The sequence below is a fragment of the Orbicella faveolata genome, unplaced genomic scaffold (assembly GCF_042242905.1).
Source record: "Orbicella faveolata isolate gen_17 unplaced genomic scaffold, um_ofav_v1 contig_35, whole genome shotgun sequence".
NCBI lineage: Eukaryota > Metazoa > Cnidaria > Anthozoa > Scleractinia > Merulinidae > Orbicella > Orbicella faveolata.
In genome coordinates, this window is record NW_028301564.1 from 26,593,102 (window position 1) to 26,609,844 (window position 16,743).

The window sequence follows — 16,743 nt, forward strand, 5'->3', positions numbered from 1 at the left end:
ATTCTAATTCCAACTCACCCGACCCCCCGACCCCCACTACGTTCTCCATCTCATAGGGGTCCACAGAGGAGCAGAGTCAGCCAAGCCAAAGCAAGCGTTTCTTTTCCGGTTCCTTCCGCACTCTGACCGCGCGTAAATTGGAGCGAGAGCAAAAACTCGACGAATCCCCTGCTTCGTTAACCTGCTTCGTTGACCTGCTTCATCGAATTTAGGAATATACTCTCCTCCCATGCTTCGACCGGTTTAGGCAGGGGCCGTTTAGGCACCTTATGGAGCGATTGTAAACAGTGTCATGTAACAGTCACGCTAAGTCTACTACCTTCAATTTACAACCTGCACGCTGCAACCTGCAAATTATACCTGCGGAGGTGAACGTGAGCCTGCAAGGTCCAAGATGGAGAAACCGGTCGAAGTAATCGTTATTGGAGGCGGAATAAGCGGTCTCTGTGCAGCTAAACTGCTTGCTCTTGAACATGGCGTGAATGTTACTGTTTTGGAGGCAAGAAATCGTGTCGGAGGAAGAACTAACACTTTAGAAGACCCCAAATTTAAATACGCTGATTTAGGTGGAGCGTACGTTGGGCCAACTCAGAACAGAATTTTACGTGTCGCGAAAGAGTTAGGAGTTCAAACTTACAAAGTATACAATGAAGGCAGTATTGTTGAGTTTCTGGATGGAAAGAGGCGAGTATTTTCTGGAGATATGTCGACGTGGAATCCTGTCGCAATTTTAGATTATTACAACATGATTCGTACTTTGGATAAAATGGGCGCAGAAATCCCCCTGGACGAACCTTGGAAGGCGCCAAAAGCTTCCCAATGGGATAGCATGACGGTAAAGGAGTTTCTTGATAAGAGGTGTTGGACAAATTACGCTAAGAAGCGCATGGTACAAGTCTACAATGATGCTATGGCCGCAGAACCCGAGGATATGTCTTTGTTGTACTATCTGTGGTACCTCAAGTCAGGGGATGGAGTTCTTAGGGTCGCTGCTATTGAGGATGCCGGTCAGGAAAGGAAATTCAACGGAGGGTCTCAACAAATTAGCAACAGATTAAAAGACAAGCTCGGAGATAGGGTAAATAACGTTTCTATGTAGCTATTTGGCAGTACGTGTAATACCGTTTGTTTTATTATGGGGAAGGGTGGATTTTATAATTTGGGTGTTTGCCCGTAGCTAAAGCCACGTCCAGAGTCACGAAATTTGATTACTGGCTGTTGACGAAATTTTATTAATTTGAAAATCTGGTCTGTTTTATTACTTTTCTTGACAAATCTTTTATCCAAGGATAGTGAGTTTTGTGAATTTATCAAGCCAGGTAAGTGATCACGTGTTCACTCAATGCTTGTGAAACCACAGGCAACCCAAGCCACTTGAGTCAAGAAACCACATATAGTAGAAATGAAAATTAAGTTCTATTTATAAAGGGAAACAGTCAAATCTTTTGTACTTGGACAAGACCCATTGTACTATAGAATGGATGGGATGTCTCTCATCCCTCAAGGGTCCTCCTGCTTGACCCTCCAAACAATGCTTTACAGATATGGCATAATTGTAATCTTCACTCTACAAGAAACATGAAACAAGATTCAGGTTTTGGTGGGGATTTTAGAGCAATAATTCAACAACTATTGGTGTAATCCTTTGGGATGATCTGGATCAGGATCACCCATATCATGGTGCATCAAAGGAACAGATGAGTACTCTGGTCAAGGATTCATTGGTTTCTTCGATGAACCCTGATCAAGCGATCTTTATCATTGATCAAAAGAATGAGCCCTTTAACATACCCATCTCATATGTTCTGACCAGTAAGTTCAGTCCAGAAATGTTCATCAGATACTTTGAGACATACCCCTAAACTAGGCAAGTCCTTCTCAAGTACATTTCCTTCAAGTTTATTTTTTAGTTGAATAGGGATATTTAACATGACTGAATCAGAACTTCATCATGTCAGCTTTATTGTGGTTTTAGGTGATTTTGAACAGCCCAGTCCGTCACCTGCAGCAAGATGCTGATCATGTTGTTGTTACCTGTGAAGATGGCAAAAAATACCAAGCACAGTACCTGATAAGTGCTATGCCCCAGGCTCTTCTAAACAGTGTTTCATTTGACCCACCCCTCCCTCCCTTGAAAAATCAACTGATCCAGAGGATACCCATGGGTTCAGTTATCAAGACAGTTACATTTTATGAGAAGACATTCTGGCGTGAAAAAGGATTCAACGGGGTGTTGATTTCCGACTCTAGTCCTGCTTATGTTACTGTTGACGACACAAAGCCTGATGGGTCTTATCCAGCAATTATGAGGTTAGTTATTATTGATATCAGTACTTTTCTTCACAATAGGCGATTTGTATGATGGCGTCATTTGACTACAACTGCCAGAATCCTTCACTTTTTCTGTTTCTTATCCTAATTAGGGCAATTGTTACTTTAAACCCCACCGAGAATTCAAGTTTTTAGTAATAAAGGAAAAACAAAAGGAATTCTGGTAGTTAAATTGTAGACAAAATAATGAAAACAACATGCAAATCTGTAAATAGGTGTTCAGGCCTTTTGAGTTTGGCCTAGTACAAATATGAGCAATTGAATACTTTAGGCTATTTCCAAGTTGCCTTTTGCCTCTGTGTCAAAACAAGTCTTCATGCTGAACCATTCATATGAAATGTGTTCCGCCAACACGTTCATTTTCATGCAAATCAATCTCATTTTCATATGAATGGTTTTGCCTGAAGACTCATTTTGAAACAGAGGCACAAAATCAGAAACGGCCTATTGATTTATACTTTATAAATAGAACTGTTACATTAGCTCACTTCCATTTTCTTCAGTTTCATTATTGGCAACCAAGCTCGTTACTGGTGTTCAAAAACCCAGGAGGAAAGGAAGAAAGCAACCTGCGAACAATATGCTAAGATGTTCGACAGTGAAGAGGCACTTCAACCATATCATTATGTTGACAAGAACTGGCCAGCAGAGAAGTATTCTGGGGGATGTTATGTCAGCATCATGCCATGCGGTGTAATGACTCGCTTTTGCAAAGTCTTACGTGAACCAATTGGTCGAGTATACTTTGCTGGTACTGAAACTGCTACAGTTTGGTCGGGTAAGAAAATATGCGAGACTTTCTATGCTACAGAACAAGAGATATATAAGATGACACTTCAGATTGTCCTCTAGGTGCAGTTTGAGATTTTAATAATTTAAGGTGCGAGTCTAGTTGCAGGCTAGGTTTTTGCCAGTCATCGTAGAATGAGGAAAACTGACATCAGTCTTTAATGTCAGGGAAACTTATGGGGTGCATTGCTAAATATTATACTCAAGGCTTTTACTACTTCAACAGTGTATGTTGACATTCCTTTGGCCCGTCTTAAAGTTTTTAGAGACTCTTCTGCCACAATACTATTAGCTGACTTGCCACAATGGAGAGACCTTGCGTAAAAAAATTTAAATATTTGCAGAATTTCCCTTGATTTTGATGAAAAAATTTCCACAAATAACCCTTAACAAGCATGATACTGTAATGGGTCAATAAAGCAAGTCCCTTTGTAATAAAAAGCTTTTCTCAATGTCTGTTATTTATCCATAGGTCTGCAATGTGTGCAGAGAGAAAGATAATGTTCTGTAAGGTCTCAAAATGTTTCTAACATACATAACACCTGCTTGGTAGGTTACATGGATGGTGCAGTTCAGGCAGGGGAGAGAGCTGCAAGGGAGGTGCTCCATGCAATGGGGAAGGTAACGGCAGAAGAGATCCACCAAATTGAGCCACTGTCAAAGGAAGTCCCCCCTGTTCCTTGCCAACTGACGACATTTCAAAGCTGGCTGCCCACTGTGCCCATGTTTCTTACCACTGTAACAGCAATTGCTGCTTTAGCTGGTGGCCTTTCATTGCGACATTTCTTAAAATGAGAAACAAGTAGATAGGAAACTTGTGAAATATATAATCTGTATTATTTAGAACTGCTAAATACCCAGCTGTCATTTCACAAGTATTGGTCAAAAAAATACTCTCAAACAGTCAGATAATGAAAGTACCAAATGTATTTATTCTTGAAACAATTCTACATTATTAATATTGAATTCATACGTGGTATGTTTAATTTTATCCTACAAAACATTTTGAAATTCTAAACAAAAGAAGTTAGAAAAAACATTTTAAAATTTGGTTTTAAGCAGATTCTCAGGGCAATGATGAGTTTCTCTAGCATTTTTATCTGGATGACTGACAGAAGTCTTTAAAGAAAGACTCACTTTTTTAGAATACAGGTTCAAAAGTGTTTTACCATGAGGAAGTCAGTTAACTGGTAGAGTGATATAATGAGTGCATCTTTTCATATAGCGATTAAATTATTTTATTTATATACTTAAAGGAGAAGGTCACTCCAAAAAACCTATAATTTTTGTCGACACTAATAAAAACCTTTCACTAAGTTAAGCCACTCATCAAAGTTTCAGCTTTGAAAGTGCAGGTTTTCCTTGTGAAATTCATCTCCAAAGCAGCCCAAAATTTGAACATTGTTGGCGCCGTTATGAACAGTACTCAGCAGCCAGGCCCCACTTTCATGACATTATTCCGTCCAAGATATTTTATCCAAATGGCTTCCGACAAGCCTTCTAAGTACCACAGCCATATTATTTTGAGCCAAACATGCTCCAAACTCTGAAATGAAAGCATTGAAGATAGTGAAGTGGACAATCGCTTGGAAAAAATAGATTTTGCTGACCTTGTGAAGGATGTCAAGTCAGTTGCAGGTTTTTCTCCTTCCCGTCAATTTCGAGTTGACGTCACATAAACACAGTCTGGCTGCCAAGACAGTTTCAAAATGGCAGCCTGCGAAGTCACTTCTTTTGAGACAAATTTCTTCAGGATAGCAGGCACTTCAGAGGCTTAAACTTCATTGAGTGGAAAAGTTGAATGTTTACTTGCTTTTGGTGAAGACAAAAAAAGTAAGCTTTTTAGAGTGACCTCCTTTAATAACCTTTGTTTTAATCAGGTATTTTTATGAGTGTTAAATTGTGACTCCTGGGTTCCAGTTGAGTTTACCATGGAAAACAAGGGTCAGGGCAGTTTCTGATGTACGTCTCCACCTTACCATTACTGGCCTGCATCAGAGTAGTGTATGTTGTCAGCTGTACAGGGAAGAAGTAAATTAAAATTTAAAATATTTTAGATTGAAGTTGTTTTGAATGCAATGAAGAAACAAACACTCTGAATCAGTGACAAGATATAGCTTTTAGATGAGCTGTTCAAACAACAAATTGAACATTTCTTGATAGTCAAGAAGGTAAGTGATCAATGAAGGAAATAAGGGTAGCCTGCGAGTGCAGACATATTTCCAGCTGTCACTTATGTCTGCACTTACAGGCTAAAATAAGGGTTGCAGTACTACTGTGTTGATCAAACACTAAATTCTTGAAATTCACAGTTGAAAATGTAGGGTTATCAGCAAGGAGATTGTTTTTAATTTATTAGTATATAAACACCAATGAAATACCTAGTGAGCTTTCGCAAGAAAACATGGTATCTTGACAAGTGAAAAGATCACTGTTGGTATGGTTACATGATGAATTGTGCCCTTTGCAATGCAAGTGAAATGGTCTAGTCTTTCATTGGTGTTTATATAATGGAATAATAGAACATTACATGGCTGCTTGGAGATACGATATCTTCGAGTGTCGAAAAATATTTCACTCGTTCACAGCTCTCAACCGAGAAATATATTTCAACACTAAAAAGAGAAATTCCATATCTCCAAGAGACCATGGAACATCCTCTATTTATTTTTTCACAACTGAAAATTGTTGAAAGGAAACAACTGCTCTCCCTTTTAAAAACTAGCAAATTATGACAAACGGTGTCCCCTTGTCCACTAAACTAAACAAAATCATTTTCAACCTAAGGTATTCCACGTTGTCTCAGTTTAGGGACAAGAAATAAGAACAAGGGAACTAAAATAAACCCAATCAGGAAAAAAAAACCTGCTAAGTCATTATCCTTCTAGTTGTTAGGTTTCTTCTTACAACCCAGTTATTTCACTGACCTTGTTAAGTACAGGTTGCGTGGATAGAACATTGTAGAGGCCTTTGAATGACACATTCTGTTGGCAAATGGGAACAAAATTAGCATTGCATGTCTGAGTACCAATTTTTTTTTTGAAATCGTACATTAGTCAAGTGATTGACAAAAACTGTTTCCAGACTGAATTGGACTTGAAAGAAAAGATGGGAAAACAGATGAGCATGTCTTCAAGGTCCATGAAAACTGCAACCATTAAAGAGCCACTCTCTGTGCATAAATATTAGGTGTACTGGCGATAACCTAGGCATGATCTGTAAATTGTCCAATAAACTCTCATTTACGACATCAACCAGATTCAAGAATTCTGTCGTGATGACTGATCAATTTAACAAATTGATGTCAGTTTTTCATGTGTCTGTCCTGTTATTGATCATGAATTTTGTCATAACATTGTCAAAGTAGCTGTGGATCCACGAGGCCATACTCAAGTGGATCCGCAAACTACTTTGACAATGTTATGACGAAATTCACTGTCAATAACAGGACAGACGCATTAAAAACTGACATCAATTTGTTTTTTACAATAAGAAATTGTCTGCTCTCTGTTGTTGACTCATTGCATAAATTATAAATTCATGTGTCTGTCTGCTTATATACAATAAAAATTACCCAATGACCACACAAGAAATTCTGCAGTAATCATAAAACCATTTATTGTCAATCTGCATTTAATGTCTAAAGGAACAAACCTCTTGTCCCATCTTCTTCATGCATGCCTTTCCCTAAAAAAGCAGAAAAAAATTAAAATATTTTGCACACATTCTATACCTACCATGTGCCTCACACCTGTGGGTCAAAACATTTGACCCAGGTTTACTCACAGCTGTGGACCAATTTCTCTTGCCTAACTACAAACTTTATTATTATAAACTATTACAGGCTTGTATTAACTGAGTTGACGTACTTTCAAACAAATTATGCAAACTCAAAACCAATGGAGGAAACGAAAAGTTCAATGAACGTAAGTGATGGTTCTCAATTTTTTAAGGGGAAAAAAGTACTGGTGAGGACATTATGTTTGGGGAAACATCCTGACACTGGGACTGTGAAATTAATATTTGAAATCTTCAGAACATCCTTAGAAATCTTAAAGAATTCATCAGCTCATCTTCAAAACGATGTGCACTCCCAGGATAACATTCTACTATTCATTAAGGACTAGAGGCTGGGTGACCAAATGGAATGCACGTTGAAATCTTATCAGAGTCCAGATCAAGCAGTCTAGGTTCAAACCTTGGGCAGGGTCATGATGCGTCCTTGGGAAAGACACTTACCCCACACAGTGTCTCTCTCAAATTGATGCACACTGACAAAATGTAGGGGGCACTGCAGGATGGATTCAGAGCATCATATAAAGTAGCCTGCAATGCAGGCACATTTAGGCGAGCAAGCGCCATCTTGGAATCAAACTCAGAAGAGGCTTAGAAAGGATACAAAAAGGCGTAAGCCAACATGGTGGCGAATCTACTCAATGGCGAGCTAATACCACTTATTTGTGAACACATGGAAAAGGTCTGCACTGCAGGCTACATATAAAGGGGTTAGCAATTCCCTTGTCAATTCAAGCTTTCAACTGATAATTATGCCTGGGATATAATATTACAGACAATACTCTAACTATTAACTCACAGGAGTCCTTCTGTCATCAATGACCAATGGTGGTTTCCAGTTGTCATAATTTGTCTCAAGAACAAACCAGGTCTTGTTTGTTGGGTTAAGGCTGAAAAAAAAATCAGTCAATTTATAGTTAATGATTGAGTCAATAAGAAGTTGAGGGCTAAATTTAGTGGAATGCCACAAAAATGAGATTTAAGTAGTGCTGACTCAAACAATTGTAGCTGGGGTGATGATTTAAATTCACAAAACAAAAGTGTTTTGAAATGACATACCTCATCTGGTCTAAGCACTTAGTACGGGAACGTGTGATGACCACACCCTGATACAGAAAATGTGTCAGTAAAAAGATTAGTCTTCAAAACACATGGAAATCATACATCAAGTTATCATGATCTTGCCCCCCAAAAGGCACAACTTGATTTTAATCCAGAATAACCACACCCTCTTCTTTTTTCTTCTTTTTTTTTGTTTTCATTTTTTTTAAAACTTCATTCCCAATAAAGTTTATTTAAAAAAAGGGATTCAATGGGGTCTTTTCCATCCAAATTCTAGGTCAAGGGAAGGCCATATGATAAAACACATATTGACTCGCTGGATACTTGATCTCCATGGCCACTGTGCACAGATATCATTACTGACAGCCTTTGATCAGTATGATGATAACATGACCTCAAAACCAAAACTTACCAAAACATTCTGATTAACTTACAATATTACACCTGCTCAGTAAATAAGACATGTCTGGCCCTTGAAGAATTCAACAAATTTGATAAAGTTTTAATTTTTAGGATGCACGTACTAACCATTTGCTGGGTATTGAATGAATAGATCTAAATGTATATCTACCATATTTTCAGCGTTGAAATCTTTCACAAGAAATCTTATCAAGTCTACATTTGGTTTGAGAAGCTCTTTGTTGACCTTCATGATTGCAAATAAACTGCAAACATTACTAATCTGAAGTACCAGTACTCAAATACAGACAAAAGATAATATTTTATTTTTCCATATTTTCCTCCATAAGAATTATTATGACTTACCTCCCCTGATTTAGTTCCCCCAAGAATATAATAGACTGGTGCTAATACCTCCTCATTTGCCAACATGTCAAGAGCTTGCTTATAACTGAAACAAATAGCAATCAAGGAAAATAATAAATTATTTTATGGCTATAAATGAACATGAATGGCAATGTCAGAATATACCACTTCAAGTGCTTTTGTACTCTCTAAGTGAAAAACTGGGTCTCTAATAAACATTGGGTCTCCAAGATAAAATTTTAAATAAGACCCTCCTAGCGTTTATTCAAGGAATATAATAAGGTTTAGGTATAATGCTAAGATTTGTGGCTGTCAAATAATAATCAATAGATATATTTATAAAAAGCCTTGCTTTACAACTTGTGGGTTTGGTCGACTAGGCCAAAGTTCAATATAGTTACATGGAGGTCTTTAAAGTGACACTGAACACAGTCAATTACCTGGCCGGTATAACAAACTATTACCTTGTAGCAGTTTCGAGTACGTCACGTGAAAGAAAACTTGTCCACTTCACATCTCTCTTACCAAATATCCACTCTATTATTCCTGTAAGAGCACATTGAAGAGGTGAATAAAGTTTTCAATTGCTTTCTAATTTGTCACCTTCAATAAAAACAGCCTGAGTGATTCGGAGGTTTCAAAAAAGGTAAAAGTTTGTTTCAGCTTATTTCAGTTTCTATAAAATTTGATTACTGAGTCTTGATAACATGCAAACTTCGATCAATCAATACTTTCATAATTTGCAGCTGTCAGTCATCTCAACAGACCTCTTGCAAAACAGAAGTTTATTTCAACAGATTCAAAAGGTTAGCAGTGGTTTCAATTTAGGACTGGGCACCAGGTAAATTAACCAGTTGTGAGGACAATTTTGCTTGCCTAGCTTGATCATCTAGAAGATAGGTTTTTCACGTAAAGAAATCTTTGTCAAAGAGTTTTGCCTGCATTTTTAGCAGTTGCCTCCCTGCTAAAAACATTTACTAATAAATGAAATCTCAGGGTCATGTCTTTTGGATGTGATCAGTAGCTTTTGGTCCAAATTGTTTGTTTCTTTTCTTCAAGGTTCCTTTGTTGTTATCATTATGATTGATTACAATGCACTGTAATCATTTGCTAGGTTTTGAACTTCGGAGTTTGTGTAGTATTGAAATGTGCAGTAAGAGACTAACCCCCAACCCCCCTGAATGAGATGCTAGTCCATCACACAGGCTTACCCCCTTGGCAGCATTAGATTAAAAAATTTATAGCCTGAGCAGGTTGAGGCAAGAATCTGATTTATTCCCCCTTAGGTACAAGTGTGGGTCACAAGGTCAGTCAAGCTACATGCATGCGTACAACACCTTTATCCCAATTCATCTCCAGTGTACAATATATTGTTGTCTAGTAAACAGTCAGTCCGAGCTAGGGCAAGCAGCACATAGCCAGTGATATTTTGTGGGTACTGAGAGAAGACCTAAATTTGACAATGCAGTTTATTGTAAAATAACTTTACAGAGGCTCTCTTACCAATATATCCACCATCAATGTTGAATCGTTCATTAATCGTCAGGGTCAGCACACCCTAGAAAGGCAAAACTGAAGGCATTAGAAAATGTTATCATCGAAAGGACTTGCTTAATTTGGGTTGATTTAGCTGTCTTCAAATAGCATTTAATTTTGTAATAGCCATAATGTCCCTAAACATAAAAAACATCAACCATCACCCCACTTCCCTAACTCACTGGTTTCATCCCTGATATCACACCAACATATCCAGCAAAGCTGACTGTTTTGTATACTGTTTTTCCATTTCTCTGCAATTGTTAAGAGAACACATTCAATTTAATATTTAACCCCTTAGTCTTGCATAAAAGATGTCATTCAATTTACATTCACTACTAACATGTATTAATATACAGAGTGTTGCAACAAGCAAGAAAAGAGTTCAACTCCCATACGATTGGTTTAGGATGCCAACTGAACATGGCCACCATTTCATTGTTTTGGGACAACAATATGGTTGCGATAATTTCATCTGAAAACACTGTACTTAACATGCCTGTACCACTAGATACTATTCAAAATAATTTTTTTTTTTTTTTTGACAAGCCCAGTACAAGGTTTGTCAGTTCAGATTGTAATCTGACGAAACATTAATTAATAAAAAATATTGTTGAAATGGTAGATCTCTGTATTCCCACTGGGGCAAGTCAAATAAGCCTTGAAATGATGGAATGGCACTATGAGTAAAAGCCAATGTGGGATTCAAGTGTCTGTAAAGCTTACCCTTACAATTATTCTCAAGTGCTAACCACCGTCGAGTCAGTGATATTTAGGTTAACTGCGCACTATTTAGGCTAACCATAGTGCCATTTTCCCACTTCCTTTTTTAAACACACCCTTGATATTCCTTATCAAAAATAAACTCATTAAGCATGTAGAATATTCACACATGAAAGTTTGTCAGACTTACCTGGTAGTCAATATTGACGATGAGTGTTCTAAGAATCTCACTTAAGGCCCATGTGTTTGTTTTATTGTCCCACCTGGAATTACAACATGCAAGGGGTTTCATTTATTTTAACGTTTTGGGCTGGAAGTCAACTGGTTTCCACAGAAAGGAAAAAGTTTTTGAACTGAACTTCTTTATATAAAAAAAAAGCTAAATTCTTCTACATGGTCAAACCAGTTGGGCAAAATCATTCTCACCATTTGCCAAATTGCATGGTGGAGGGGGCTTATTGAAACACATGAACTGTTATATGCCTAACTCTATAGGAAGTGTAAGTTAAAAATTAAAAGTGATGTGTCCACAATTTGAAGTATTCTATCCCTTAATTAAAAGTTAATTTAATCATGGTATGAAAACTCACCCCAGGAACAGACCAAAATCTAAGTTCCGTGCATGGAAGAGATTTCCTGAAAAATGTTTAACAAGGAGAGTTTAAATATTTTTAAAAAAATTATCACATTGATGAAATTATAGATTGATCCTATTTGCAGCTTTCTTTCCAAGTCCTTTTTAACAATCTGTTTGTCAATCTTCCCGTTTGCCTTTCAAGCATCTGTCCCTCTGCCCACTCACCCATTTGTCTATTTGTCTGTCTTTCCATCAGGTAGTGAACAGTGCAAGAGATATGACAACATAAAAGACAAATTAAACTGCAGAAAATTATTCAGTTCCTTCTAAATCCCTCAAAATCATTTTTCTATTCTCAATCTTGGGAAAGAGGAAAAGGATTTTAGAGGAGGACACTGGGGCTTGCAGTGTTGATATATTATTCATGTCAGTGGTATTTCGGTGATTTTAATCTTTAAGTGCAGTATTGCAGTTATTGCATTCTCCAAACCTACAAGATCCATTTCTTAGCATTTTGGTAGACGATATATTCACTGTTAAAAGAAACTTAACATCCTTTGCATTTTTTTTCTAACCTTCTTTGTATGTTTCTTTTATTTACTTCCTTATATATTTGTTCCATTCCCTAATTTAGAACAGTTACCTGATTTGTCTTCGGCAACAATGGAGGTACAAACTGTGAAAACTTCATAAAAAATGTTGTACAATACAACCTCACCTACAAAATTACAAACAAGTTTAATGAGCAATTACTTGATTGTGGGTCAAATCCCCATCATGTCTTTTGACATACATGGCTTTGGCTTCTTTAAATGCACTGTTACAAATCTATGTGTATAAAAAGTAAAACATGGCTTTCTGTATTATAAAACATAGTGTCAAACTAGCCCATGTGCAGTCCAATCAAAACCATTCTTAATATGGATTACAATGTTTAATAAAATTACTTTTATTATAATTGATTTTCATTTCATGTAACTTGTTGAAAATTATCTGTAAGCTACTAGGAGCTTGCTTAAAGTGCAGGCAAAAAAATGATACTGGCAATTTTTTTGCAAATTCTACAAACTGTTTTCTGACCTTTTTTCGTAAGCAGATTGAAGTCTCTGGTTGGTAGCATAATTTACTTTTTAGACTTAGATTAATCAACATGATATTTTCATTTTTAAAACATATGGTACAAAAATTGGTGCTCCTTTAAAGGTACCATAATGATGACTACACAACAAACTAAGTAATATTTATACCAAGTGGAATGCCGGTAGCACTAGCTAATCCTTTGATTTCATCTCTATATGGAGCTGGGAGAGTGTCTGCCAGAGGACCCTACAAAAAGAAAATTAGCTTATTAACTTTGGTGTTACATATGTATTTGAATAAGGTAAGGTAATGTCTGCATACGAGACAAGTGGCCCAGTAGGCCAGAGCTTATCCCAGTCTCTATAGCATGAAGCGACTATTGAAAGAGTATTTCTACTCCCCCCTGGATGGGATGCTAGTCCATCACAGGATTACCCCCGGCATTAAGGTCGCCGCTACCCATTTGAACACCTGGGTGGAGAGAGGCACTGTGAAAGTAAAGTGTTTTGCCCAAGAATGCAACACAATGTCCCCCACCAGGGCTTGAACCCAAACGGCTTGATCACTCCTCCCCTATATTTGAATAAGACCATCTTAAATCTGACTGCAATCAATCCTGATGTCTCCATCAGTCAAAAGAACAACTCAAACTTCACAAAGTGATCAATATTTTGTTTTTATAACAGAGCCACATACTGTGGTGATGGCCAGGGAGTATAAGCAAGAAAGTACCAACATACAACACCCTTATGCAAAGCAATGACATAATCGAACCCATGGTTTTCACATGGGTACGTAAGGTCTGCATACGAGCCAAGTGGCCAATCAGACTGAAGCTTATCCCAGTTTCTGTAGCATCAAGTAACTAGGAGTATTTCTACTCCCCCCTGGATGGGATGCTAGCCCATCACAGGGTTACCCCAGCATTAAATTCACTGCTACGCATCAATACACCTGGGTGAGTAGAGGCACTGAGAGTAAAATGTCTTGCCCAAGAACACAAAACAATGTTCCCGGCCAGGGCTCAAACCTGGATTGCTCGATCCGGAGGCAAGCACATTAACCATGAGGCCACCACAGTTTTCATACAATTTGAAATATTCAGGAGTAAGCAAAAACTAAAACAAGGAGAATATACGTACCAAATCTTTGTCAATAAACCCAAACAGCTTTCCATTCATAATAAAGCTTGTGAAGTTCTTGATGTAACTCAGCAGATTATAAAGCTTCAAATAAAAAGAAAATACTAGACTTCAAAACCATCATCCCCTTCACGTATTACATTTACATTTATTTACATCTTCAATCAAATCTTGTTATTTAAATCATGCAACCAAGTCAATAAATAGGTTATTTTTATGTTACCAGAATAACAGTAGAGCTAACTGGCTTGTGAGCAAGATTTTTTGGCAAGGAGCTGGCTCACGGACTATAGAACTATAAACTTGCAATAGAGGCTATCATGGTTATAGGGAAACTAATTTAAAAAACAATTTGCAAGTAAAATGAAGACAATAATGATGAAATGTGGCACAAGCATGGGACAAAGAAAAAGATCTGAGTGGTATTAGAACCCATGACCTCCCAGGCACTGGTTGGGTACTCCAACCACTGAGCTACAGAGAACTCTTGGTGAGCTAGATGATTTTACTAAGTTCACCTTTCTGTGAAGTTCTAGTTCCAGACCAAACCTGAACATGAGAATATAAACACTGTGTTCACTGTCAATCAGCTCATCTCACCTGCTTTGTTTTCTTGCTTGCAAGGTCATTGTACCTTTGGTTTGCTGGTAAATCAAGATTTACAACTTCCCAACCCACTGGACTGAATGAATAGATAAAAAAGAGTTTACTCAGTTATTACTTAGCAATTTGAGTTGACAGTGGTAGTTGGTTAGACTGGTTAGACTGTTGAGGGGATTCCCCTGCGGTCAGGAATGCTTCTCATCCTGCTTGCGGGTGTAAATCACAGACTTAGGTCTGACTTACAGTGTTTAGGACGAAACATCACTTTTTTAACCACCAAGGTATCTTTTATGGTTGCCCTCAAAGAAATAAATGATATACAAAACACTGTTGGGAGTTGTCATCCCCAGAAGGCCCTATGTTCCAGAGGGAATGAAGAGGAATAAGTCAAGTAAATCAACCCCAGGAAAAATGCTCCACAGTATAATGTATGTATTCCCCTCTGAGTGTTTACCAGCTGGTTAATTTTGAGAGCCATAGACTTATCAGTAAGTCAATGCAGAGCACATATAATACTATGCCAGTTAATAAATGTTAATTCTGTTGGTGTCATGTAATGTATGGATCAATACATTTTTTTTAATTAAACTGTAGTCATACCTTTCAGTTGGTGGATAGGCATTAGTGATACATTCCTGATCTGAAAGCTGGAATCATACAAACATGAAAACATGTTGATATAGTTCATCCATAAACTTGAAGTTCTCAAAGAGACGACTAGTGCTACTTCCCTTAGAATTGGAGCCAAAGCCTGTGCTAGTAATAATATTGTGGAGTGGCTGATGAAGGAATCAACACTAGCGGTGTGACTCCACTAACTTAGTAACCCAGTCACACCTATACATGTACCTAATTTCAATAAACAAAACAGATCTTACTTCTAGATCATTGGCTGCCTTCATCAATTCAGCTCAAAGTCAAACAGTTGAGACACACTGTTTGCCAGGGGCCGCATGGCAAAACCATGATGGACTTTAATAAAGGTTAAAGCTTTCAGTTCTCCCGCATTTCAAGGGTGCATTTCAGCTTTTAATTGGTGTGCTTTTCAAAGATGCATAATTTGGCAAGCTGTAACTTTCCAGCCAAAGAGGGTTGCTCACACAATCACCAAATCATGGAGAATCAATCACCAATGGCATTAAACAACTTAACTGCAAATTTCAGTCTGCACAACTCTAAAGCAATGCTGTCATTCTGATGGCTTGAAGAGATTCTCCAAAGAAGAACGGCTAAATGCTTGCCAATTTTTCAGAACTTCACTTTGAAAGAAACCTTTTATCATACATTGATATGCTACATAACTAGTGTCACATTATTCTCGCCAATGTTTGGGAGGAAATGGACTCTCCATGTGTTTTTGTTTATATCACAAGTGAATTTTAGCTTTCAGTTCATTTTGGTTGGCTGGTTGATCATTTGCAGGAGATCAGTGAAGTGCAAGTAATTAGGAGGTGTTTCTCGTTTTCACAGCCTTTGTGAGTAGCCGTTTTTTTTCCCCTCCTTCTGCCCCCACCCCCTCCCCACCCACTTTTCCTAAGCCAACATGGCGGCGAACTTTCCCATACCGATAGTAACTCGTGACCAGACGGAAAACGCCTGTAATGCAGGCTACCACACACCTTTAAAAAGTTTTCAAAAATAGGGTTCCTTTTAATCTGAGGAAAGAGTCACCTCGCAGTTTAGTATATGGCTTGATTAAGTTTCAAGCTGACAACATTTTTATAAAGCTATTCTAAGCTATCAAACAACACGCAATAATTAAAAATTTAAGCTTTTCAAATAAATCTTCGTTAGGCTTACGTTCACGATTAAGGATGAAATCTCGAGTTCCCCATCTTACTAATTTTAAGATGATTGTATGCATCTCTAGCTACGCTTCGCAATTGTAAGCTTCAATCGTCGATCGCAATAACACAGAACTGAACATGCACAAGATTTTACCCCCAACTACACACTATGCTAAGTAAAGACTCTAACATACGCTATAATTTCCGCTATTGTACTTTACCGTTGAAGCCGAAACTGCTCCAAGGAACAGTATACATGTAAGGAAGACCCAAGTCTGCTCCATGACTGCTTGGAAGTGAAAAATAAGCCTTCACGAGCTTTCATAAGAGCCCCGCTGGCATGACATACGAAATCAGAAGCAAGTCATATGACCCAACAATGTCACACTCTGCAGAGAGGGATAAGGCACTTTTACAATAACAAAGCTTGTTACAAGTGAATATATGAAAGGTTAATATATTTTAACTACGGAGAAAGATATGAAGACATCATTGATCATCGCAGTTATACACACAACTTATTTTTAAGCAGTTGTGAAATTAAAGCCTGAAA

At 37.7% G+C, this 16,743-nt stretch overlaps 2 protein-coding genes across 3 annotated transcripts; one reads left to right on the plus strand and one right to left on the minus strand.

Moving 5' to 3' along the window:
- Nucleotides 1–137: 137 nt before the first annotated feature.
- LOC110062999 (amine oxidase [flavin-containing] B-like) lies at nt 138–6,379 on the plus strand. Its single transcript, XM_089273090.1, has 4 exons — nt 138–1,078; nt 1,976–2,310; nt 2,835–3,109; nt 3,674–6,379. The coding sequence occupies exons 1-4, from the start codon at nt 395–397 to the stop codon at nt 3,913–3,915; spliced, it is 1,536 nt and encodes a 511-aa protein (XP_089129216.1). The 5' UTR covers nt 138–394; the 3' UTR covers nt 3,916–6,379.
- Nucleotides 4,030–16,566, minus strand: LOC110043384 (acid ceramidase-like). 2 transcript variants are annotated; one of them, XM_089273094.1, is made up of 18 exons: nt 16,412–16,562; nt 16,023–16,058; nt 15,004–15,050; nt 14,401–14,482; nt 13,801–13,884; nt 12,826–12,904; nt 12,222–12,296; nt 11,592–11,637; nt 11,192–11,264; nt 10,461–10,532; nt 10,246–10,300; nt 9,207–9,288; nt 8,743–8,827; nt 7,975–8,021; nt 7,715–7,805; nt 6,775–6,807; nt 6,048–6,104; nt 4,030–5,136 (listed from the first exon to the last, which is right to left on the minus strand). In XM_089273094.1, exons 1-18 carry the CDS (start codon nt 16,472–16,474, stop codon nt 5,047–5,049), a joined length of 1,197 nt encoding a protein of 398 aa, XP_089129220.1. In that variant the 5' UTR covers nt 16,475–16,562; the 3' UTR covers nt 4,030–5,046. The 2 variants fall into 2 exon arrangements, with proteins under 2 accessions (XP_089129220.1, XP_089129221.1); XM_089273095.1 differs by lacking the exon at nt 16,023–16,058 and having other exon boundaries at nt 16,412–16,566.
- Between the last annotated feature and the right edge of the window lie 177 nt (nt 16,567–16,743).

Excerpts from the sequence above, each read along its gene's own strand:
- LOC110062999 (XM_089273090.1), top strand. The coding sequence starts at position 395 with ATGGAGAAACCGGTCGAAGTAATCGTTATTGGAGGCGGAATAAGCGGT. Across the intron at positions 2,311-2,834 it reads TCTTATCCAGCAATTATGAG|TTTCATTATTGGCAACCAAG; the intron begins GTTAGTTATTAT and ends CATTTTCTTCAG. Across the intron at positions 3,110-3,673 it reads AACTGCTACAGTTTGGTCGG|GTTACATGGATGGTGCAGTT; the intron begins GTAAGAAAATAT and ends CCTGCTTGGTAG.
- LOC110043384 (XM_089273094.1), bottom strand. The coding sequence starts at position 16,474 with ATGGAGCAGACTTGGGTCTTCCTTACATGTATACTGTTCCTTGGAGCA. Across the intron at positions 12,297-12,825 it reads TGCTACCGGCATTCCACTTG|GTGAGGTTGTATTGTACAAC; the intron begins GTATAAATATTA and ends GTAATTTTGTAG. Across the intron at positions 11,265-11,591 it reads GATTTTGGTCTGTTCCTGGG|GTGGGACAATAAAACAAACA; the intron begins GTGAGTTTTCAT and ends TTGTAATTCCAG.